This window comes from Tursiops truncatus, chromosome 15 (assembly GCF_011762595.2).
Source record: "Tursiops truncatus isolate mTurTru1 chromosome 15, mTurTru1.mat.Y, whole genome shotgun sequence".
Classification (NCBI taxonomy): Eukaryota; Metazoa; Chordata; class Mammalia; order Artiodactyla; family Delphinidae; genus Tursiops; species Tursiops truncatus.
This window is the reverse complement of record NC_047048.1, coordinates 72,868,367-72,889,719: the sequence shown is the minus strand read 5'-3', so window position 1 is coordinate 72,889,719 and position 21,353 is coordinate 72,868,367. Positions and strand designations below refer to the sequence as shown.

Sequence of the window (21,353 nt, the reverse complement as noted above, 5' to 3'; positions counted from 1 at the left end):
CATACAAAGTTATGGCACAATTATTGACTATATTTCCTATGCTGTATGCTACGTCTCTGTGACTTATTTTTATTTCTTATTTTTTTTTACGCGGGCCTCTCACTGTTGTGGCCTCTCCCGTTGTGGAGCACAGGCTCCGGACGCGCAGGCTCAGTGGCCATGGCTCACGAGTCCAGCCGGTCCGCGGCATGTGGGATCTTCCCGGACCAGGGCACGAACCCATGTCCCCTGCATCAGCAGGCAGACTCTCAACCACTGCGCCACCAGGGAAGCCCTCTGTGACTTATTTTATAAATAGGAGTGTGTACCTCTTAATCCCCTTCACCTGTTTTTCCAACCCCCCATCCCCCTTCCCTCTGGCAACCACCAGTTTGCTCTCTGTATCTGAGTCTGTTTCTGTTTTGTTTTTTTGTCCCAGATTCTTTTTTCACAGCTGTATAGTATTCTGTTGTGTAGCAGGACCATGTTTATTTAATCACTCCCTTATTATCTTTTTTTTTTGGCCGTGCCATGTGGCATGTGGGGTCTTAGTTCCCTGACCAGGGCACGAACCCGTGTCCCCTGCATCAGCAGGTGGACTCTCAACCACTGCGCCACCAGGGAAGCCCTCTGTGACTTATTTTATAAATAGGAGTGTGTACCTCTTAATCCCCTTCACCTGTTTTTCCAACCCCCCCATCCCCCTTCCCTCTGGCAACCACTAGTTTGCTCTCTGTATCTGTTTCTGTTTTGTTTTTTTGTCCCAGATTCTTTTTCACAGCTGTATAGTATTCTGTTGTGTAGCAGGACCATGTTTATTTAATCACTCCCTTATTATCTTTTTTTTTGGCCGTGCCATGTGGCATGTGGGGTCTTAGTTCCCTGACCAGGGATCGAACCCGTGGCCCCTGTATTTGAAGCGCAGAGCCTTAACCACTGGACCACCAGGGAAGTCTCTAATTACTCCCTTACTGTTGGCATGGTGATTTCTGAGTAAATAGTTAATTGAAAGGCATTAAGGAGTGGTGAGTAGTGAGGCAGAAGAGACTGGAAGAGAAGTTTTCTTAGTAGAATTGTACTGTTAATAGTTCCTACCTGAGTTTCATCACCTAGCAAATGGGATTGAAATTGATCATCAATTCTAATGGTGCCCACCTTACAGAGTTCTGAAGGTAAATGGGTTAGTTCACGTAAGTTGCTTCTAACTGTACTTGACACAGTACTTGGAACATGGTAGCTATCAGTATTTATCATTATCCTCCTTGGAGAGTTTTTTTGTTTTTTGTTTTTTTTTAAAACCACAACTTAAAAAAAAATTTATTTCTTTATTGACTTTTGGCTGCATTGGGTCTTCGTTGGGTTGCGCGGGCTTCTCATTGCAGTGGCTTCTCTTGTTGCGGAGCACGGGCTCTAGGCTCGAGGGCTTTAGTAGTTGTGGCTCTCGGGCTCTAGAACACAGGCTCAGTTGTAGCACACGGGCTTAGTTGCTCCCTGGTATGTGGGATCTTCCCGGACCAGGGCTCGAAGCTGTGTCTCCCGCATTGGCAGGCAGATTCTTAACCACTGCGCCACCCAGGAATCCCAGATCTGACTTGTTTTACAAGGATTCCTGGCTGCCTCTGTGTGTGTGTGTGTGCGCGCACACACACACACACGTTTGCAAGGGCAGAAGCAGGGGATTCAGGTAGGAGAAAGGTGCAACCACCCAGGTGGGAGATGTTTAATTGAGCTCTAATACATATCGGTCACAGTGTTAGACTGAGGGCACAATGGTGAAGGATTCAGACCAGGTTTTGCCGTGTTGAAGGTCTCAGGCTAATGCAGGGTTTCTGAGCCTCAGCCCTGGTGACATTTGGGGCTGGCTAGCTCTCTGCTGCGGGGGCCTGTCCTGTGCACGGTAGGGAATCTAGCAGCATCCCTGATTCTCACCCTCTCGATGCCAGTAGCACCCGCTAACCCCTCCTCCAGATGTGACAACCTAAAATGGCTCCAGACACCGGCACTGGTCTAGTGGGAGACAGAAACAAACAGAGCAAATAAATATGTGCGCTCCTTTCCATAATGGTAATTGCTAGGATATAAAAAGAGCAGGTCAGGGGAGGTCCCGAATCTTTTTTTTTTTTTTTGGCTGCGCCACGTAGCTCGTGGGATCTTAGTTCCCAGGCTACAGATCGAATCTGCGCCTCCTGCGGTGGAAACGCGGAGTCTTAACCACTGGACTGCCAGGGGAGTCCCTCTTCTTCCTTTTGATTTGTGTTTTCTTGCGTCACTTACATCTCTTCCCACCCACACTGCCGCCATCTGCTTGATGGTCAAGTACCATCTCCTCCCCTCTTTCCATCTGCCCTTCCTTCCCTCCCTTCTCCATTAGCGTAATCCTGCCAATCCCTCCTAGAAAGAAGAAAAAAACAAAACAAAAACAAACTTCTAGAGGACACCTCTTCTCAAGGCAGGGACGAGTCCTAACTGCCTCTTTGTGGCTGTAACATGACTCGGTCAGCTCCGTGCTCTGAAGGTGAGCCCTTCTGTCACCGTGCCCGAAGTTGGCCTGGGTTCCAACTGGCCAAAAGGAAACAAAACAAAACAAGATATTTAAGACACTTCCCGGCCTCAGTCCCGGCCGTTTCACGTAACGGACAGAGAGGCCTGTTGCTTGCTGAAGGCAGATAACTCCAAGTGTGCTTATTTTCATAGTCAGCAGAACAGACTATCTTGGGATGCAGCTTGCCGAGGCTGCCGCTCTTGCTGCTGGTCTGGCTGCGGGCCATTTCAGTGGGGCCAGGCCTCGGCCAGTAAGATGCCTGGGGAAGGGAGGCTGGGGTCAGCCCTTTGCTCTCCTTGGAGGCCAGCTTTATCGCTGAGACACTCTGTCTGGCTTCCTTCAGACAGATTCTATCCCCAGATTCTCTCTGACTCCTGGAAATATTGAGAGACACGTATTAATCTATTTTTATGAGCTCATGGCTTATTCATATCACCACGGAACCTGCTTATTTAGGCCCTGTGCTGGCTTTGCTATCCAGAGGCACAATGGTCGGATTGTTTTCCTTTCACTGAAGCCAAGGTTTCCCACCTCGGCACAGTGGACGTTTAGATCACATAATTCCTTGCTGGGGGCTGTCCCGTGTGCGGTAGGACGTTTAGCAGCATCCCAGGTCTCTACCCAGTAGGTGCCAATAGCACCTCTCCCCCCCAAGTTGTGACGACCCAAAGGTCTCCAAACATTGCCATCTATCCCCTGGGGGGGCAAAACCACCCCTGGTTGAGAACCACTGATTTCAAGGAATTTTTATATTCCTGATTTTAGAGATGGCAACGTGTCCCCCTCGACATCTTGCTGGAGGTTTGTAGGGAGAGAGGAGCTTTCTCTGGGCCTTTGAATGATCCTGATCTAAAGATCTCCCAGGTTCATCATTCAGTACTTAAAACATTGCTGAAGGAGTCCAACTCCTAAAAGAAAACACAGTTCATGCAGTTGCCGTTAGTAGATTTCAGCCTTGTTTCTGCTCTGCTGGGTTGGGCTTCTCATTTCTTTCTTTAGAGGCAGGCAAAAGTACAGGGTTTAGGGATGTGGAGTCGTCGCTGGGTTGGAAGTCTGACCTCTGGCACTGGCTTGCTGTGTGACCTTGGGCAGCTCACTTCACCTCTCTGGGCTCAGTACCAGCTCTCTAACAATACTCCCTACCTCATGGAGTCAGTCTGTGTAAAGTGCTGATTTAGCCAGTGCCAGGCACGCAGAAGCTGCTGGGACTACTCTGTGCAGCGGGGGTTCGAGAGGGGCAATCTCTAGATTGAGGCCAGCAGCATTTGGTTTTCTTTATTCCCTGCTTATCAGCCACATTCCATCAAACCCAGGATTGGCCCTTAGTAGGCCTGCCTTGGGCAGCCTTTTTCAATCCGTGTCCCTCCCAGGATTCCATCTGCCACCATACCTTTGTCTCTGTCCCCAGCCAAATTGCTGTTTTCTAGATAACCTCAGACCTACCCGAATGCCAACAGCATTCCTCAAACAGAGCAGAGCTGCCAGAATAAGCCGCCAGCTTCCTGCTCTTTGCCCCAGAAAACATTTCAAGTGATCAAGTGATCAGGGGGAGGGGGAGAGGGAGGGGGAGGATGCTGCAGTTGCTTATGCAACCGGCTTTAATCTGGGGCTAAAATCCAACACGCCAACCAGCGCCGTATTTTATTTCCTCGTGGGCTTGGTCAGGTAGTTGTACACGAGATCCGCCACAAACTCATGCTATTTGTCCTCCCCAAAGCAGCACCAACAGACACAAACAGTATCCCTTATAGGATGGTGGTGCCGGGCCGCTGCCCCGCACTGCCGGGAGGGAGAGCGCGGTCTGATTAACTCTGACCTCCTGTCCCCCGTTTGGTCTCCCCGTACACGGTTCCACCCCCAGGAAGAGGAGGCCCCCTCCCTCTGGTGAGGCCCAGGCCTGTTGTCCTGAATGCTGGACCCCTGTCAGGCCACCGAGTGTCCCTCCCTGCGTCCCGGCCTCCTCAGCCGAAAATTCAGCAACAGCGGCTACAGAATCCTCTGCCTTTTCCTAGAGCCTGGGCCCTGCCCCTGCGGTACAGTGTGCTTGCATTCCTGCCTTGCTCCTGTTTGATACAAGTTCCCAGCCAGGAGGAATTTATGTACACACTGTGGGCATCTGTCGTCCACGTGGGGGTGGGCAGGGTGAGCAGGGCCTCAGCTCCACCGTTTTCTTTGTGGCTTCTTTGTGGCAACGAACCGTGTGGGATGAGAAAGCCCACGAGTCCTAATTTTAGGAGGAGAAGGGGAGACTTTATTGGGCCATAGTTTTACCTCCTGGCATATGGCCGTGTCACCTCTGGAAGCTTTCTCCAGCCTCTAAAGAATGGTGTTTTATTTAGCTTCTGTTGTTCCCGCTTGCTGTTTTTTAAAAAAACCTTGCTAATTAAGCACCTTGTCTTTAAAAAAAAAAAAAAAAGCATCAGCAAGTGAGCACGGATGCTTTAAGATCCTTCTGGATTTGCTTTTTCTTTCTCAGGCTACAGACCCACAACCAAGGCAGCCTGACGGAGGAAACAGGCAAAGACCTCCTAATACTATTGAAATGGGTGGAATTATAAGCAGTTCTGCAACAGTAGTTAATATTTTACTGGGGAGCAGTGCCAGAGAGATGGGGGTGGGGTAGAGCTGTGTGTGAAATAGCTGTTCCACCTGCCTTTGGGGACCCGAAGAAGCCGTTCTCTGTGGAAATAAATTTAAGCAAGAGTCCTTACAAAGCTCATGGGATTTTCTGCCACCGAGGGCCCAGTTTCCCAGGAACATCCTTACAGGGCTGGTTGTGTGGCAGGAAGGTCTAAGCAGTGGGTGTAGGCCTGACTAATAATGGGGGTTCTTGTTCCCTGGCTGAGTTTGACATCTTTCTTTCTCCCTCTGGATTTAAATGGCTTCTCAGCCCGAGAGGCACTGCCTGTGCCCTGGATTCAGAAGGTACACGCCTCCTTGGGAAGCCAAGGCGAGAGACAGCGGCTCTCTCTCTCTCTCTCTCTCTCTTTCTGCATCTGCCGGGAGAGCTGCCGCTGGTATTTTTCCACAGGCCTTTTCTGCGCTCTCAGGGCCTAGTTTTTCCCAGCCAGGCCCAGAGTCTGAGAGAGGGTTAATAGGCAGGAAGCTGAAGCCATCGCAGACTAATACGGAAGTCAGATTTTTGTTTAACTGACAGGTTTAGCAGGCCTCAGCGCTGGGGGAGGGGGCTGGGAGGGGAAGGGAAGTTTGTAGAGCTAGGCATGTGGCCTGCTAGGAGCGCCTTTGGCTTTTCTTAGGGTAAGGATGGGGAGGGGGGCCCCCTGGCATCCTGGCAGGGAGGCAGGAACCCATTTTGCTTTCCTCTGAGCTCTGGCTGGGGGTGGTGGGGTGACGACAGGTTCGAGTCTGGGCTGGGGCAGGCAAGTGGCTGTCTGGTCTGCTTTGTCCAGGAGGCATTTTGATAATGACGATGCAAACTTGACCACTGGGTTCCCCTCCTCCCCTCTCAGCCCGAGTGCTCTGTCCTCTGGGAAGCCAGGGCTGCCCTGGAGTGACTTGGGGGGCTCGCCTGGCCCGTCCGGTTTGCCTCAGAGGCCTGGCTCCAGCTTCTTCTTTCTCTTGCCCCCTGGGCTGTTTTCCCGGGCCTCCCTGCTCTTTGGCTTCACTTCCCCGCCCCCCGCGGGTGGTGGGGAGAACATTCTGCTGGATTGTTCTAGAAAAGAGCCAGCCTTCCTCCCAGCGAGAGGGCCGTTTCCGTGGGGGCAGATGAGGGTGAGCCCTTGCAGCTCACCCCCAAAACTCTCTTGCCTGTGGCCTCTGGGCCTCAGTCTTTGCTGGAGCAGGTCTGGCTGGCTGCACTGGTTTGCTCGTGCCGCGAAATCTAGCCAGGGTGTGGGAGAAGGGCGACTGCGGGCCCCTTTCGTAAGTTTTTCTTGCTGCAAAAGGCCTAGCTTAGCCTGTCTTTTTCTATGCACAGGATGGCTCTTGCTCACCAGAGCCTCACAAAGATAATCGCTCAGGAAGTGTTTCAGCCAATCCGGGGCCGCCTTACACTCCGATTTGCCGGGGCAGCCAATCGGGGATGAGCTTTTATTAGGCGGCCAGATCATCAAGCCGAAGTGCCAAACCCTTTTTCTGTGAGAACTAGGAGCCTGTCCTCCATGTTTTATAAGTATTGACATTACACAGTGTTAACAATGCATCCACAGAGGTAAGCTCGACTTTTTAACCATCTTTTCTCCCCCTCCCTCTGAGACATCCGCATTGTGGGCGAGCAGTGTGATTTCTCTGTGGCTGTCTGTGCCACAGTCACCCCTACAGCACTTAGGTTAACTTGGAACTGTTTAGAGAGATTTTTTTTTTTTTTTTTTTGCTTTCTTGGGTCACATGGCTAAGTAGCCATTAGCCAGAGCTCGGTTTTGCAAACTGGTAAGGGCCTGGCACACCTTTTCTTCCACCAGGACATGGTGTTTCTAGAAGAGTGTGAAGCTAGATCCTGGTATTGCCAAAAAAGAAGCTTTTTTTTTTTTCTCCCCCCTCCTTCCTCTCTCTTTTTCTCTCCCTCTCTCTCTCTTTCTCTGAGCAGTTCCCCCCCCCCTCCCCCTTGCACTCTTGTCTTCTCTTGTGTCACATGCCTGCTGGGGGAAGAAAATGGAAGGTAAGCAAGCAGGCTCCCTTCCAAGGAGAGCTCATGGCAGACAGCAAAGCAGGCAAGTTCACCTCTCCAAAGAGGTGCTGGGAAGGCTGGACTCAGTTCTGACCAGAGAGGACGTGTGTTTGCAAAAGAACCAAGCCCTCAGCAGAGCAGTGCTAAGGACAGATCCTAGCTCCTGGGGCCTAGGTGGGTGGTGGTGACTCCCCATGGTCTTTTCTCTTCCTACAGGGTTTCTTCACTTGAAACTACATTGTTCAGCCTTTTTTCCTGACTTCTATTGATACAGAGTGTTCTTCTGCAAAGCCAGCCTGCAGCCAGCAAATGTTTCTGAAAGTGTTTTCTAGGCTTTGGAGGAAGTTTTTGGAGTAGGGATGGGGATGGGGGGCGGGGGGGGGGAGTGTAGGGGGGGTGTGGGGGAGAGATGTTGGACAACATCCTGCAATAAATCTGAGGAGTCTTTTTTTGAATCCCTTAGTTTTCTCCTCTTGCATGGTTTTCAGTGGACTCATGTATCTTTTCTCCTTGTTTTCATTTTCCTTTCCCTTTTTTTTTTACATTGTGTCATCCTCTGTCCTCCTGTGTGATAGAGTGCAGAGGAAATAAAATCACGTCTGTGGCTCATGACAGCATTCCATATTCAGTGGTTGGGTTGTGTTGTTGTTGTGTGTGTGTTTTTAATAATCCCGTGTAACTGTTTAAAAAAATTTCCTTTTTGATCAAGTCCCAAATCTGCCAGCCTGTTCTCTCTTCTTAACTGTGGAAAAATGAGACGGTTGCTTGAACATTTGTTGGGTAAGTAAAGCAATCCATTTCTGTGACCATGTATAAAGAGTTTGGCGAACATTTGGGGTCTGTTTGTAACAGGGGCTCTTGGCTCCAGCCGTTGGGGGCTTTTTATGAGCAGGAACCCAAGGAGGGCTTTTTCATAGTGTCTTGATTTTAGGTGACTGTTTGAATCCACTGTTTTTCCTGATAACCTAGGGCTAGGATTGAAGATTATACTTCCTGTTTACCCTCAGGGAAGAAACGTTCAGTTCATTGTGACTTGACTGGAGACCTTGAATTGGGATTGTTTGGATATTAGATAGAAAACTCTGGGTAGGTGATCTGCTTGTGAAATGTAAGGAAACTGCTTGGTCTTAAGAGTCACAGAGCCTTAAACATGGGGGTGGGGAGGAGCTGGGGGTGGTGGTGTGAGTCCTTATGTTTTAAGATACTTACATGTCTGTAAAAATCCCACCCACCACCAAACTTGGTCTTGATTCAGGGCTCATACACAACAGACCCGGCCTTTTTCCAAGCCTGACCCACACATCTGTATGTGCACACTTACCTTTACTTCTGATTTATTTCTCACTTTTTACATTTCTCCTGATCTCTTAAGGCTGCAGCTAGAACTTCAGAGTGAAAAAAGTAGCTTCTTGTTTAGCATTTGCTTCAGCATTTCCCTAGAAGTTCACTGCATAAATTTCCAGCCTGGAGACCAATCCAGCAGGACTGTAAATGCTGGAAGTATATTCGGTTGCTGTGTTATGCCAACTTGATGGAGTCAATAATCTTTCTTCTTTTAAACTGGTGTCCAGCAACCCACCTTTGAGAACCAATTGGAAAAAGGGCTCATTTAATAATGAGGAATGTACCCAATTCTAAGCTGAGAAGTCTTTGCAAGACAGGCCAGCTTCTTAGAGTAAAAGGACAGGCCGTTAATGATGTAACATACTTAGAACTGAGCTGCTTGCCTGCTACTACCCCACACAAGAAAGTTCAGAGGCTTAGCTTTGTTTCTTTGTTCTTATCTCCTGGCTGTAAATGGAAATTACATATTGAGGTTCTTGTGGCCTCCTTGGAAGCAATATCTAATCACAAGACTCCTGCTTTGGTGCTGTCAGTGTTTGCATAATGGTGCATTTGTTGGGCTGGAAGGAAACCTAAGGGCAAGGCATTTGTCCTCCAAAAGCTTGCATTAAAATGGCTCCCACAGGTTTGCAAAGCCAAGATCTGTTTTCACATGTGCAGCCCCAGCAAGTTCTCAGCCCTGGAGCAAGCCAGCCACTTGCCTGTGGTCCTGGGGGCACCACCAAACATGAGTCTGTAAAAGTTAATGGCTCTCAAGGTAGCATTGTTTTCCAGTTTCACTCAGGGGGAAAAAAAATAAATGTCTGCATTGCAGCAGGACTAGCTAGGGACAGCAGTGCAGGCTCACGGTGCAGCCCAATGGGGTTTCTCTCTCCAGCTTTTGAACCAATAGACTTGGAGGAAAGGTTACAGATTGACAATTGCAGTGGCTGGACCGAGAGCGGGCCTTCTGGAAATTTCTACCATCTTTGTTCCTTTTAGGAAAAGCACATCCGTGGAGCTGAAGCGTCTCCCTACGTTCCATGCCTAGGGCATCTCCCCTCCCCCCCCTTTTTTTTTTACATCAAGGTAGATGGTCCTCTCTCTGCCATGTTTGTAAATTGCAGAGGGAGGAACAGAACATTGGGCTGTTTTCCTTTTTCCTTCTGCCTCTTCAGCCCCCAAAGAGGATGCACAGCTGCAAGGAACAAACGCAGACACACTGGAGCTTTTGATTCCTCTCCTTTTTTTTTTTTTTTTTCCCTTGAAGCCCCTCCAGGATGGATTCACTTTCTGCTTTGGGAAATTAAGTGGCATTCCTGTGGGGCAGCAGGAGGAACTGCTTTTATTAGCGCCAGAAAATGGTCAGTGTTCCGGCTGTAACTAGGAATTAATTATATATAATCACTCAGTAAACTTTCTACAGAGTTTTTCTAATTGCTGCTCAGGAACGTGGTTTGCCTTCTGGAGCTGAGTCCAGTTACTTTTATAATTAACAGCTCAAAGATTTGAGTCAGAAGGAAAGAAACAATGGGGCCTCCTGGATTATAAATTAGGGATGAAAACAATAGCTTTTTTTTTTTTTCTTTTCCTTTCTTTCTTTCTTGTTACCCCTTTTCTTTTAAACAAAACATTCCCCCTTTTCTTTCCCCGGGAGAACAGTGGGGAAATGGCTTCAGGTCTTAAATAGGAGGGGGGGGGGGGATGAGTCACCATTTCAAAAAGGGGAGGGGGTGACAGCAGCCCAGAAAACCCTGAAGGCAAAGGTAGGTTTTTCTTTTTTTCCAAAGTCCAGCCACTTCACGTGTGTGATCTCTTTGTTTCTTTTGCCTCCTTTTCCCCCCCTTCTCTCTCCTGGGCAGAGGCCACAAACATTTTTCAGCTGGGAAGCCCTAGGTCTGGCTTTGCCTCTGGTTTGACCCTGAAAAGAAAGATACGTGCAAAAGTGCCTTGGCCACCGCACAGCCGAGGAGGAGGAAGGGAATCTGTGTAGCAGCCCTGCTCTTGATCTCAAAGGCAGAAACAAGGAAGGATTCACCCTTGGCTTCAGGTTGCTAAGGCTATGGACGCCCTTCCCCCTCCACCCCACTCTGCTTACTGATAAACAAGCAGGCAGGAGCCATTTCAGCACTGCAGCAAGCTGGGCTGCCAGCCTGTCCCTCGTCATCAAGATTACCTACCTACCGGCCGGCCGGGAGCCAGACGCCCGTCCTTGCCCTGGTGCAGCCTTGGGCACTCTGCCCTCCTTTCTCTCCTGAAGCTCACAGTCACCTTGAAACTCTCCACCCGCAGCACCAGGAGAGTTCTGAGGCCATGCGCAGACCTGTAACAGTAAATTACATTATCCACTATGAGGCTCTTAGCTTGGCCTGTGAAAGCGGGTTTTGCCAAACCCATGGTTAATTTTGAGGGCTCTGTTGGGGGTGGACAAAAATCTAATTTGTGAGTATCCTGCGCCTTGGCTGAGGGCGACGTTTTCCTGTTGTTTCTTCTCTGCAGACTCGGATTATCTTTCCTTGAGGTTAACTGTCTTAGGACTGGCTGGGTGTTTGGTGGCCGTTTTCAGGCTTATTAAACAGCCTTTTTATTTGACTTTGGCCTCAGGCTGGGGTGCAGCCCTTCAGATGCCTGCTGCCCTGGAAGCACTTTTCATTTTCCCTGGCTACTCTTTGGTAGGGATGCAGAGCTGGTTTCTCATCTACTAGAAAGGGGGAATGGGCTTCCTACCCCCCCCACCAGCCTGCACCCTTTTAACAGTTTGGTGGTTTGCACAGACACCTGTCTGTCTGCACTTTATGCCACAGGGCTGCCTAATTCCTCACCTTCCACCCACCTAATTCGAGGGCAAGGGGGCCTCGTTTTAGAGTCTCACGTTGACGGCTCAGGATCTGAAAGGGAAGGGTTTTCCTTAGGAACCTGTGACTTAACAAACTCCCCCTGTCACTGCAGATTTTTTTTTTTCCCAGCTTCTAAACGTTGGGTTGTTGGTGTCCTTTGGTTGAGCTTTTCCTAGTTCTGATATTTAGGAAGGTGGCTTTGAAACTAGCAGGGCTGCTTAAGCAAGAGCTACAGCTATTGAACAAACTGCTACCATTTTAGCTTCAATACAGGAATGAGGCAGTGTTGCCAGACGCCATTTTAAGAATCCTGCATAAATAGCTTAGCTACCGATGACTCTGCCTGTTTTAGGTGAGTGCTTATATAAAGCTGCTAACCATTCCCTCCCCTCCCCCCAATTTTTAAAGAAATTAATTGCAGATTTAGGGCAGCATGGTGTTTTGATTTTAATGTTCACTATTTTGTGATCTAGAAGAGGAAAGATGTTTGTGTCTTGGGGATGAAATATTTCTTACAGCCTGGACCACTTTGGTATTTTGAATGAAAGTAAAAAGCTGAAGGGAAAGTCCTTTTGAACGATTGCATGATTCTTGAATTGCTGTGTGATCATCCTCAGCTGTAGACCCAGACTCTTGTGCATGCTGGTTATATATTCTAGAGGGGTTAGATATTCTTGGTTAACAGTCAAGTAGGGGCACTTGGGGAAAAGAAATATCTGGGCATTGTGTTTCCAGGCAGTTTTGTGTCCAAACTAGATGTTTTCTCTTTTCTCTCTCTCCTGGAAGTGTTGAGGGGATGGGATTCCTGGGAATTTACGGACCAGCCTTGAGTCTTCAGAATTAAAAATCAGAAGGCTTAAAACATCCTGGAGGTGCAGTTCATCTGCAACTTTTAATTGCTCTTTTCCAGTGCATGCAGGTGAAGAAGTAAGCAGAGGTTTTCTTGCTCAGGCATTGGGGGAGAAATCTTTTCTTCTTTCTGGGACGCGATGGGATGGTCTTGGTTGTATGTGCAGGCGGGTGCCTGTTATTTCTTCTTTAATTGCCTGAAATGTATCAGTTTGTGAAATCCAGGGGCAAGTGACTTAGGGGAACCCCTGAGTGCAAGAGGTGACGGGTGGTGGGAACATACAACGTATACAACTAGTAGATGGTGTATTGTCCTGTTGGGGTGAGATTTTTTAGCTAATTTTATCCTTTCCTTTAGCGGGCCCCAGCCTCCCCAGCTGACCTTAAAAAAAAAAAAAAAGTAATGTCAGTTTGAAACAAGGGCTGCTTGTTCCATTGTTTTGGATTTAAATAATTGGGGTTGCTGGAAGCTAGCAGATATGGAAGGAAAAATGCTGTGTATTTTCTAATAGACTTTAATGTGTTAATGAGGAGAGTTCAAAGTCTTTTCTTCAGACGCAGCTGCTTTTTCTTTTTAACAATTATTATTTGACTGTTTTTTTTTTTCCCCTCCAAATGACTGAACAGTTCTTAACCTAAATTGACCAAGATCTGTGGGGCATTCAGACAGGTATACAAATCTTTTCTCACCACCACTTTTGATGTAATATTCATAGTTTTTTTTTTCCCCTTAATAACATACTAGTACTTAACACTAAACCAGAAAAGAAAAAAAATGAGATCAGTGGTGTAGAAAAAAGGAAGTCCCTTTAGATGTGGCTATTCAAAATGACTAATTTTGCATTCTGGTCTTTGCTTTTGTAAATGAAGTTTTAAAAAATTTTTTTCCTCTAGATGCATAGACATTGCAATTTCCTTTAGTCAAATACAAGTTATTGTGTGTGTGTGTGTGTGTGTGTGTGTATGTGTGCATGCATGTGCATGCATGGGATCCCTTTGAAAGGGTGGCTTGCTGATCTGTGAAAAAGATGGGTTTTCTGAAATTGTTGTCCTTCAAATCCTTGGCTAAATCCTGGTGGTGCTATTGCTAAAGTTAGGCGATTATGGTGCCCGCTTTGTAATACTTGGAAAGATAAAACAGCTTAACTTTCTTTTCCTTCTTTTCTGCTCCAGAATTATCTTAAACTCAGCAGCATATAGCCACCCCATCGCTAGCTTGCATTTTCTTAGCCTCTCAGCAGCTTTCCTGCCTGAAGTATTCAGCCTCCTCTAGGCTGTTACAAGCCAAATAATTGTTCTCTTGAATGCAGCCCAACTCCATGATCTATACACCTTTGAATGTTTTCAGCGCTGCAGAAATCCTTCAAGTGGGTTTGGGGGAGTCTGTAATGCATAATTGTTTCTTTTCACTACCAAACATTTTGGTTGGATCCCAGATTAGCGTTTTCTCCATCACTCAAAATATGGGATCGGTTTCAAGAAGTTTAGGGTTTCACATACTTCATGCTAGAGAGGGGAGCAGAATTCTAGTTGCTGGAAAGGTCAGGGTTGCTGTTTGTTCTTTTGAAGCTGACCATCTCCCCCTCTTTGAAGGGGCTGCATGGGGCTTTCTGTTAAAATTTATTTCCAGTCACCCCAAGCAAAAAACCATCAGCGGTATCCATTTGGACAGTCTGGGTAAGTTGCAGGCAGGGTGTGTTTCTGAGTTGAGCTTGTTTGCCTCTTAAGTTGGAGTAAAAAGTATCAGTGCTAAAATCACCTGCCACAAATCACGGTTGTATTAGTGCACGTTAGCGACATGTTTAAATTTCAGAAGCAATGTCTTCTGATGAAAACCATTTGTGACAACATGTCTGTTGTTTCTTTGGTGATTTGTGTCCCAGGCTTTCTCTACAAAGGCAGTGTGGATGAAATTGTCAACGGGGTTCAATATCAGAGACCTAAATGTGTTAACATTCTGATTTAAAAGCACACTGCCTTTCTGTTTCTTCTCTCTGCTGGGACCAGTGAAGTTGGAGGCCTTTAAGTTCTTCTAACTTAATTGTCAGCTCTCATCTCTTCCTTTCTATCTAGTCCCATCAAATACGGAATTCTCCTAAATGCAGCTCCATCTGACCCTGAGGTTCCAGGACTTTTGGGACTTACCTTTTGTCTAGTCACAGTCCCAGACCACGAAACACAGAAGGGACATTCTAATCCTTCCTGCCTTATGCAGCGTCCCCCCTGTCCTGGTTTTTGAGTCTTCCAGGTGGAAGATTTCAGCCATCTCAGTTGGAGATGCACCCATTTCTTCTTGTTGAACCACAGTCCGATGGAATTGCATCTAGAATAATTGCTCAGGTTCTTATCACTTCGTCGTCAGCCTAATGCCTGGAAAGTTCCAGCACCTCAAACTGTTGGCACTTAGAAAAGCAGAACTTTTCCTGGCTTGGCCTGAGAGGTGTGTGTATGTCCGTGGGGAAGATAGGGAATGGCCTGTACCCTGTTCAGCGGGGAGTTCCAGCCGAGAGAGCGAGAGAAGATTCTGGTGGCTGGCCCAGCGGAGGGCCCTGCTTTCCCTGCTTCTTATCCCAACCCCCAACTCTCATCCTGTCTTTTAAATAATCCTTCCTCATTCCACTTTTGTGGTGGGGGTAATTAGTCACAGCTCAAAAGAGTGCTGAATGCTTTCTCTAAGCCATGCCTGCTACAGGGAGGAAGTATCCCAGGGGTTGGGAGTGTGGAGACCCCAATCCTAATTCCTGGGCTAAGTGCTGCTGGTTTGAATGTTTTGAGACCAGGCCTTTTGCTTCTAGCCTGAGCATATTTTTTACTTTGTAGCTTAACCTATATATTTTTTCATGTTCTTGCCTCGTCGGGAAATAGTAAGATTTAGCCAGGAGGTCTGGGAAAATACTCTTTGCCTTGCAGAATTCAGAGATCTGAACTCCAGGTACCCCGAAAACCACCTCCAACCTGAGCCCGGTGTTAACAATGAGAAACTGATTTACTTGAAGCCTGGGGTTTCATTGGTCCATGGGGGTAGATGGTAATTGTGTGTCTTAAAAAAGCCTTTTGCATCTTCCAATAGCATGACAACTGGAATAGTAATTTGACTTCAAGAACAAGCTAGTGTTTAAAAACACTCCTATAGGACTCTTAACACTTTGTTTGATATCAAGGTGTGGGTTCCTTTCCCCCTACCCTTGGAAGATTGTCTGAAAAATGTGGGTTTGTTGTTAGAACTTCTAAATAACCGCCCCCATGGGGCAAATTCTCAGTCTACCTAAACGTGAACGTAATTTGCTCTGTTTCAGCTTGGCTGAAGAGGAAATAAAAACAGAACAGGAGGTGGTGGAGGGCATGGATATCTCTACTCGCTCCAAAGGTAAGTAAAAATCTCGGATTATCTATCCAGGGCACAGGAGGAAATTGGAATTTCTTTTTCTTGTTGTTCCAGTGCAGTGAAGTGTGGCTTACGAGACGAGGCTCTAACACTCCTCCGATTTTGAGAGGTTGGCACCTTTGATGAGTGAACCTCATTTATACAGAAATCTTTTGATTTGCTTTCCCTTGGCGTGTCTGTGTCGGTGTTCCAACCTGTCGGAAATTGTCCCGACAGTAAATTTTACATGTGAGTGTCATGACGGAGGGCGGCTGGCTAGCTCTCTGCAGGGTGACTTTCGGGAATCAATTTAAATAAAGCATGTTCTAGAAGCAACTGGAGTCTCCAGCCGCTGCTGGGTTTCTGATTTCAGTAACAGGCCTCTTTGGAAACGCAGAGGTGGAACGAAGGTGACCCACTTCCTTGGTAAACGTTGGTCTTGGTTAGAGATTAAAGGGAAACGTTAGATTAAGTGGAATGCTGGGGCCAGTGTTTGCGTGTAGGACAGAATTGTGCAAATCAGAGTAAACATGGTATGTGCTTCTATTCAGAATCCTGTGTTAGAGCTCCTCAGGGATCTTCTAATTGAGTCATTGGTACTTTCTGATTGGTCTGTGTGAGATTTCGCGAGGTTTCCCACAAGGAAGCAGTTATTCACATTTTGCCTTCAGGGTGCTTTTAGAAATGAGCTGCAGGAACATTTCTCACCTCTTTGGTTGATGAAAATGCTCATCTCCAAACTTAGTTGTTGTACCTCGGTGGTATTCTTTCAACAAGTCGCTTAGTACCTGTGCTGGGGTCTGCGGGGGGAGGCGGGAAGGACTAGACACAGGGTGAGTACAGACTCGGCCTTGAAAGACTCCAATCCAGCCCAAGAGCTTTTTGAGGATTTTGATAAGACAGCGTGTCGCTGTGGGCAAAGACGAGGGTCAGAGAGTGGTGGCATGGTGGTGACCTGGGAAGCAGGGGCTGGCCGTTGTTGCTGCCTGACTTGCCTGATGGGGGCCTGGGCCTGGTTCAGAGAGGAGGGGGGAGGCCCCTCAGGTGGACAGGCCAGGCTGTCCGGGTGGGTGGTCGGTGCCTGGGGTGCGGGGGGGGGCAGTCGGAGGGCTGCTCCCCTTCACCAGACCCCCACCCCCACCCCCCTGCCCAGGCTGGGCCCGCAGCACCTCTGATGGTGAGGAGAGCCACAGGGGAGTCTGAAAAGAGGTGTTTGGAGACAGTTGCTGATGGGGAAGGCTGTCTCAGTCCCCCCACTTTGGGGTCAGAATTGAGTGTGGAGAAGGGAGCCCAGAGAACGAGAGCTGGGAGCCGGGCTCGCGGTCCTTGCTCTGCTGCTCACTTGGCCATGTTCTGGTTCTGCCCCTGTTTTCTTATCTGTAAAATGGGCTGTCAGATGAGATTCTAAGATTCCTTCCACCTTGGGCTTACTCTTGTAAAGGTAATACTTGCTCTGGGATTTATGAAGGCTGTGCTTGTAGGGTCCAGGAGCCTTTTCTTACCTGGCAAGAGATGGGAGGTGGTGTTCCCATTTTGCCGTTGAGGAAACCGAGGCTCCGAGTGGTAATGTCTCCCAGGTAGAAAGTGCAGGATGGGCTCGAACTGAACCGAGGCTCGGACTCCAAGGAGGTGCGTCTTTCCTGAGCCCTCGGTGCCTGGAAGGCCCTGGAGCCCCGTTGTGGAGACTTCTCCAAAAGGGTCAGAATCGGGGACCGTCAGCCAGAGCAGGAGGCCTGTTCAGCTCAGGCCCTTTTCTCTGCGTGTGGAGACCCCTCTTCTCTTCCCCTTGAGCGTGGAGACCCCGCTTCTTGTCTTCTTTCAGACCCCCAGGTGCTCCTAGCCCTTCACCTTCTGTGTCTGGGCCATCCGAGGTGTGACCACTCTGGGGTCATCATAATCCCTTATCCGCCCCACCGCATCCTCTCCCGACAGCAGGCAGGGCGATCTTGGAAAAACACCCCCATCAGGTACATCTCATCTTGCTGAGTCCCTCCACTGACCTTCCAGCGCCCTCAGGCTCCAGTCTGAAGTGACGGTGACCAACCTGCCTTGGCCTGACCCCTCCAGCTTCCTTCACTTTTGTTTACCTTGTGACAGACACTCTGTGCACCTGACCCCACTTGAGCTCCCCAGCCTCCCTCCCCTCCGTCCTCTCCTGGGGGCCCTTTGCCGGGAACGCCGCCCTGGGTCCTGCTGTCTGGTTCTCGTCTCAGCTTCTTCTCAGACGTCAGCTCCTGAGGGAGGCCTTCAGTGGCCACCCTGTCCACAGGAGCCATTCCATCGTTTTCTGTTATGTTTTTAAAAATAAACTTCTAATTTGAGAGCAGTTTTAGATTTAGATTTCCAGGTAAGTTGTGAAGCTAGTGCAGAGTGTTCCCATACCCCCCCCCCCCCCACGCACACACACATAGTTACACACACACACACAGAGTTACAGTTTTTGCCCTGTGTTAACACCATACATTGGTCTGGTCCATTTGTCACAGTTAATGAATCGGTGTGTTACTACCAACTAAAGTGGATGTTTTGTTCAGGTTTCCGTAGTTTTTCCACTAAGATCCCTTTTCCCTTCCAGCACCCCACCCAGGAGCCCACATGACATTTAGCTGTCGTGTCTCCTTAGAATCCTCATGGCTGTGCCAGTTTGTTAGACTTCCCTTGTTTTCCATGGCCTTCCTAGTTTGGAGGAAAACTGCTCAGGTATTTTGTAGGATGACCCTCATTTGGGGTTTATGTTTTTCTGATGTTTATGTTCTGATGTTTTTCTCATGGTTGGATTCGAGTAGGCCGGAATTACGGGTTTTTGAGAGGAAGACCTTAAAGGGCCGTTTCCATCACATCATATCAAGGGTATATATTATGAACATGATTTATCACTGGTGGTGTTGACCTTGATCACTTGGCCAAGGGAGCGTTTGTCAGGTTTCTCCCCTTCCTCTTTGGAAGGAAGTCACGGTGCCCGGCCCACACTTACGAAGTGTGGGAAGCCATGCTCCAGCTTCCGAAGGCCAGAGTATGTACATAAATTATTTCATGTTGTTCTATATGGGAGATTTGTCTTGTTTCTCCCATTTATTTGTTCAACCATTTATTTATATCAGCAAGGACTCAACTGTTTCATACTTTGGGTTTTGTATTACTTATTTTGTTGCTCAAATGGTTCTAGCTTTGGCCACTGGGAGCACTTTCAGTCGGCTCCTGTGTCCCTTTGACGTCATTGTCGGTTGACTGATTGATTGAACACTTTCTTAATTTCTGGCACTGCAGGATGCTCTAGGCTCATCTTGTATATTTTCCCCGAGGCCCCTGGTTGTTATTGGAGAATGGCCTTAGAAACCAAGATCTGGGTACTGGATGTGCTCATTGCTGCTGAGGTGATCCCACATGCCGCGGAGCAGCTGGGCCCATGGGCCACGGCCGCTGAGCCTGCGTGTCTGGAGCCTGTGCTCCGCAACGGGAGAGGCCGCAACAGTGAGAGGCCCGTGTACCGAAAAAAAAAAAAAAAAAGAAAACCTGGCTTCTGGAGTCAGACTCCCTGGGTTTGCATTCTGCCTGCCCTCTGCCTAGCTGTATTTGTGGTGCAGTTTCCCCTTGTACATGGAGATGATAAAAATGGAGGATTATGGTTGAGATTAAACTTGCTCACATGTGCAAAGCACCCAGAACAGTGCTGGGACATGGCGAGTGCTCAGAAATGTTAGCCACGATTAGAATCAGTTGAGCAGGGATGAGCTCGTGTTGATAAGCCTATCAGGTGGAAACCCTACTCACCAAGTTCTGCTTCTTTCCCTGCTTCCAGCCTCCAGGAAGAGGGCATGGAGGTAGTTAATGAAGAATTGTATAATCCAAAATATATAAAGTTTATATAACTGAATATCAAAAAAACAAACAACCCAATCAAAAAACGGGCCGAAGACCTGAATAGACATTTTCCCAAAGAAGACATACAGATGGCCAACAGGCACCTGGAAATATGCTCAACATTGCTAATCATCAGAGAAGTGCAAATCAGAACAACAGTGAGATATCACCTCACACCTGTCTGAATGGCTATCATCAAAAAGTCTACAAATAATGAGTGTTGGTGAGGATGTGGAGAAAAGGGAACCCCTGTGCACTGTTGGTGGGAAGGTAAATTGGTGCAGCCACTACGGAAAACAGTATGGAGGTCCCTCAAAAAACTAAAAATAGAACTACCATGTTATAGCAGTTCCACTCCTGGTTGTATATATATGAAAAAAAGAAAAGTAATTTGGAAAGACACGTGCACCCCAATGTTTGTAACAGCACTATTTATGATACCTAAGACATGGAAGCAACCCGTGTCCATCAGCAGATGAAGGGTTAAAGAAGATATATGTGTATACGCACACACACACACACACACACACACACACACACACACACACACACTGGAATATTGCTCAGCTATAAAAAACAATGAAATTCTGCCATTTGCAGCAACATGGATGGACCTAGAGAATATTAGGCTTGGTGAGATAAGTCAAAGACAATTACTGCATGATACCACTTACATGTGGAGTCTAAAAAAATAAAACAACTGAATGTATATAGCAAAAGAAATAGGCTCACAGATATAGAAAACAAACTAGTGATTTTCAGTGGGGAGATGGAAGCAGGGAGGGCGCAAGGTAGGGGTATGGGATTAAGAGATACAAACTCCTATGGGTAAAATACAATAGATAAGCAATAGGGATATATTGTACAGCACAGGGAATTGCAGTCATTATTTTGTAATAACTTACTGGAGTATAATCTACAAAAACACTGAATCGCCATGCTATACACCTAAAACTAATATAATACTGCAAATCAGTAAAAAAAAATTGAGCAGGGCACCCCAGCAGGCAGGTTCGGAACCGGCATCCTGTCCGCTGAGGCGTTTGAAGAAATCCTGTCGGCAGCCTTTTGGAGTGATTTTCTCAGGGCCTTTGGAGCCCCTGTTCTGGTGGGGAATTGTGAGGGGGATGGCGTCACCTGGTTTCGAGGGAGACCTTCCTCTCCCCAGGGATTGTGTTGGATGGCTTTCTTTGTGTGGAAGTGAGTTCCTATCCTCCAGGGTCACCGTATGGCCAGGTGACTGGCTGCTCCTGTGTCCTGCGAACCTTTCTGATAGAACCTCTCCGGTTAGGTGAGGAAATCGCATAAGCAAAGAAAGGCCTGGAGTTATGCTACGGCGTGGCTGGGGTTCTGAGAGCTGAGGTCAGCCTGGTCCAAATGTGACCAGTGAGCAAAAGCTGGGGTGAAGGCTTATTTCTCTTTCAGTCCTGATTATTCAAAATCCGCCTTGTGATGGTGAGGGCTCTGTGAACACAGACTTGTTTCTCTAGCCTGCTTTTCTCATGCTTTGGGACATTCAGTGCTTCAGCTCCCACCTGGTACCGTCTCATCAGGGTTCTTTGGTTGTGAGCAACGGAATCCGGTTCTGGTTAATTGGAGCAGGAAGGGGATGGACTGGAAGGTGGTCGGTTGGCTCATGGGCTTGAGGGAATGGGTGGAGGCCCAGGGCTGCTCTGGGGAGCGGAGCTAGTATGCAGCTTCCTCAGGGTCAATAGGGCAAAGTCCCTAGGGAGCGTCCCTTACCTAGTGTCATGTTTCTGCCCTTTGGCTGGGGAAGGGATGGTATCTAGACATCTGGACCCCCCCAACGTTGCCCCCACTGGGAAAGAGGTAATCCTCAAAAGAGGATGAGGTGACCACCAGGCTTCTTGGGAAACTGGCAACATCATTCCCTGCTTGTGGGTGGAGAAGAGGCCCCGAACTGTACTATACTTGAGAAACTTAGAAACTCTGACAATAATTGGCGCAGAG

General features: G+C 48.0%; 1 protein-coding gene and 1 long non-coding RNA gene across 24 annotated transcripts in view; one reads left to right on the top strand and one right to left on the bottom strand.

Moving 5' to 3' along the window:
• Window positions 1-1,304: 1,304 nt before the first annotated feature.
• Window positions 1,305-10,743, bottom strand: LOC141276549 (uncharacterized). The gene is made up of 3 exons (XR_012326377.1): window positions 10,652-10,743; window positions 8,470-8,727; window positions 1,305-2,538 (listed from the first exon to the last, which is right to left on the bottom strand). It is a non-coding gene; the product is annotated as an uncharacterized lncRNA (long non-coding RNA).
• Window positions 5,562-21,353, top strand: part of ZMYND8 (zinc finger MYND-type containing 8) — a 126,720-nt gene continuing 110,928 nt past the window's right edge. For 8 of the 23 annotated variants that reach the window (XR_012326376.1, XM_073793070.1, XM_073793071.1 and 5 more), the window contains exon 1: window positions 15,454-15,524. Coding sequence is in view for 22 of the 23 variants with exons in the window: in XM_073793070.1 (XP_073649171.1) it covers window positions 15,500-15,524 (25 nt within the window). In the remaining variant the exon portion in view is untranslated. Of the gene's footprint in view, window positions 5,780-6,450; window positions 6,693-7,196; window positions 7,323-7,857; window positions 7,929-10,778; window positions 10,914-10,992; window positions 11,661-15,453; window positions 15,525-21,353 lie in introns of those variants that run through there. The other 15 variants (XM_033840834.2, XM_033840835.2, XM_033840833.2 and 12 more) reach the window with 9 other exon arrangements.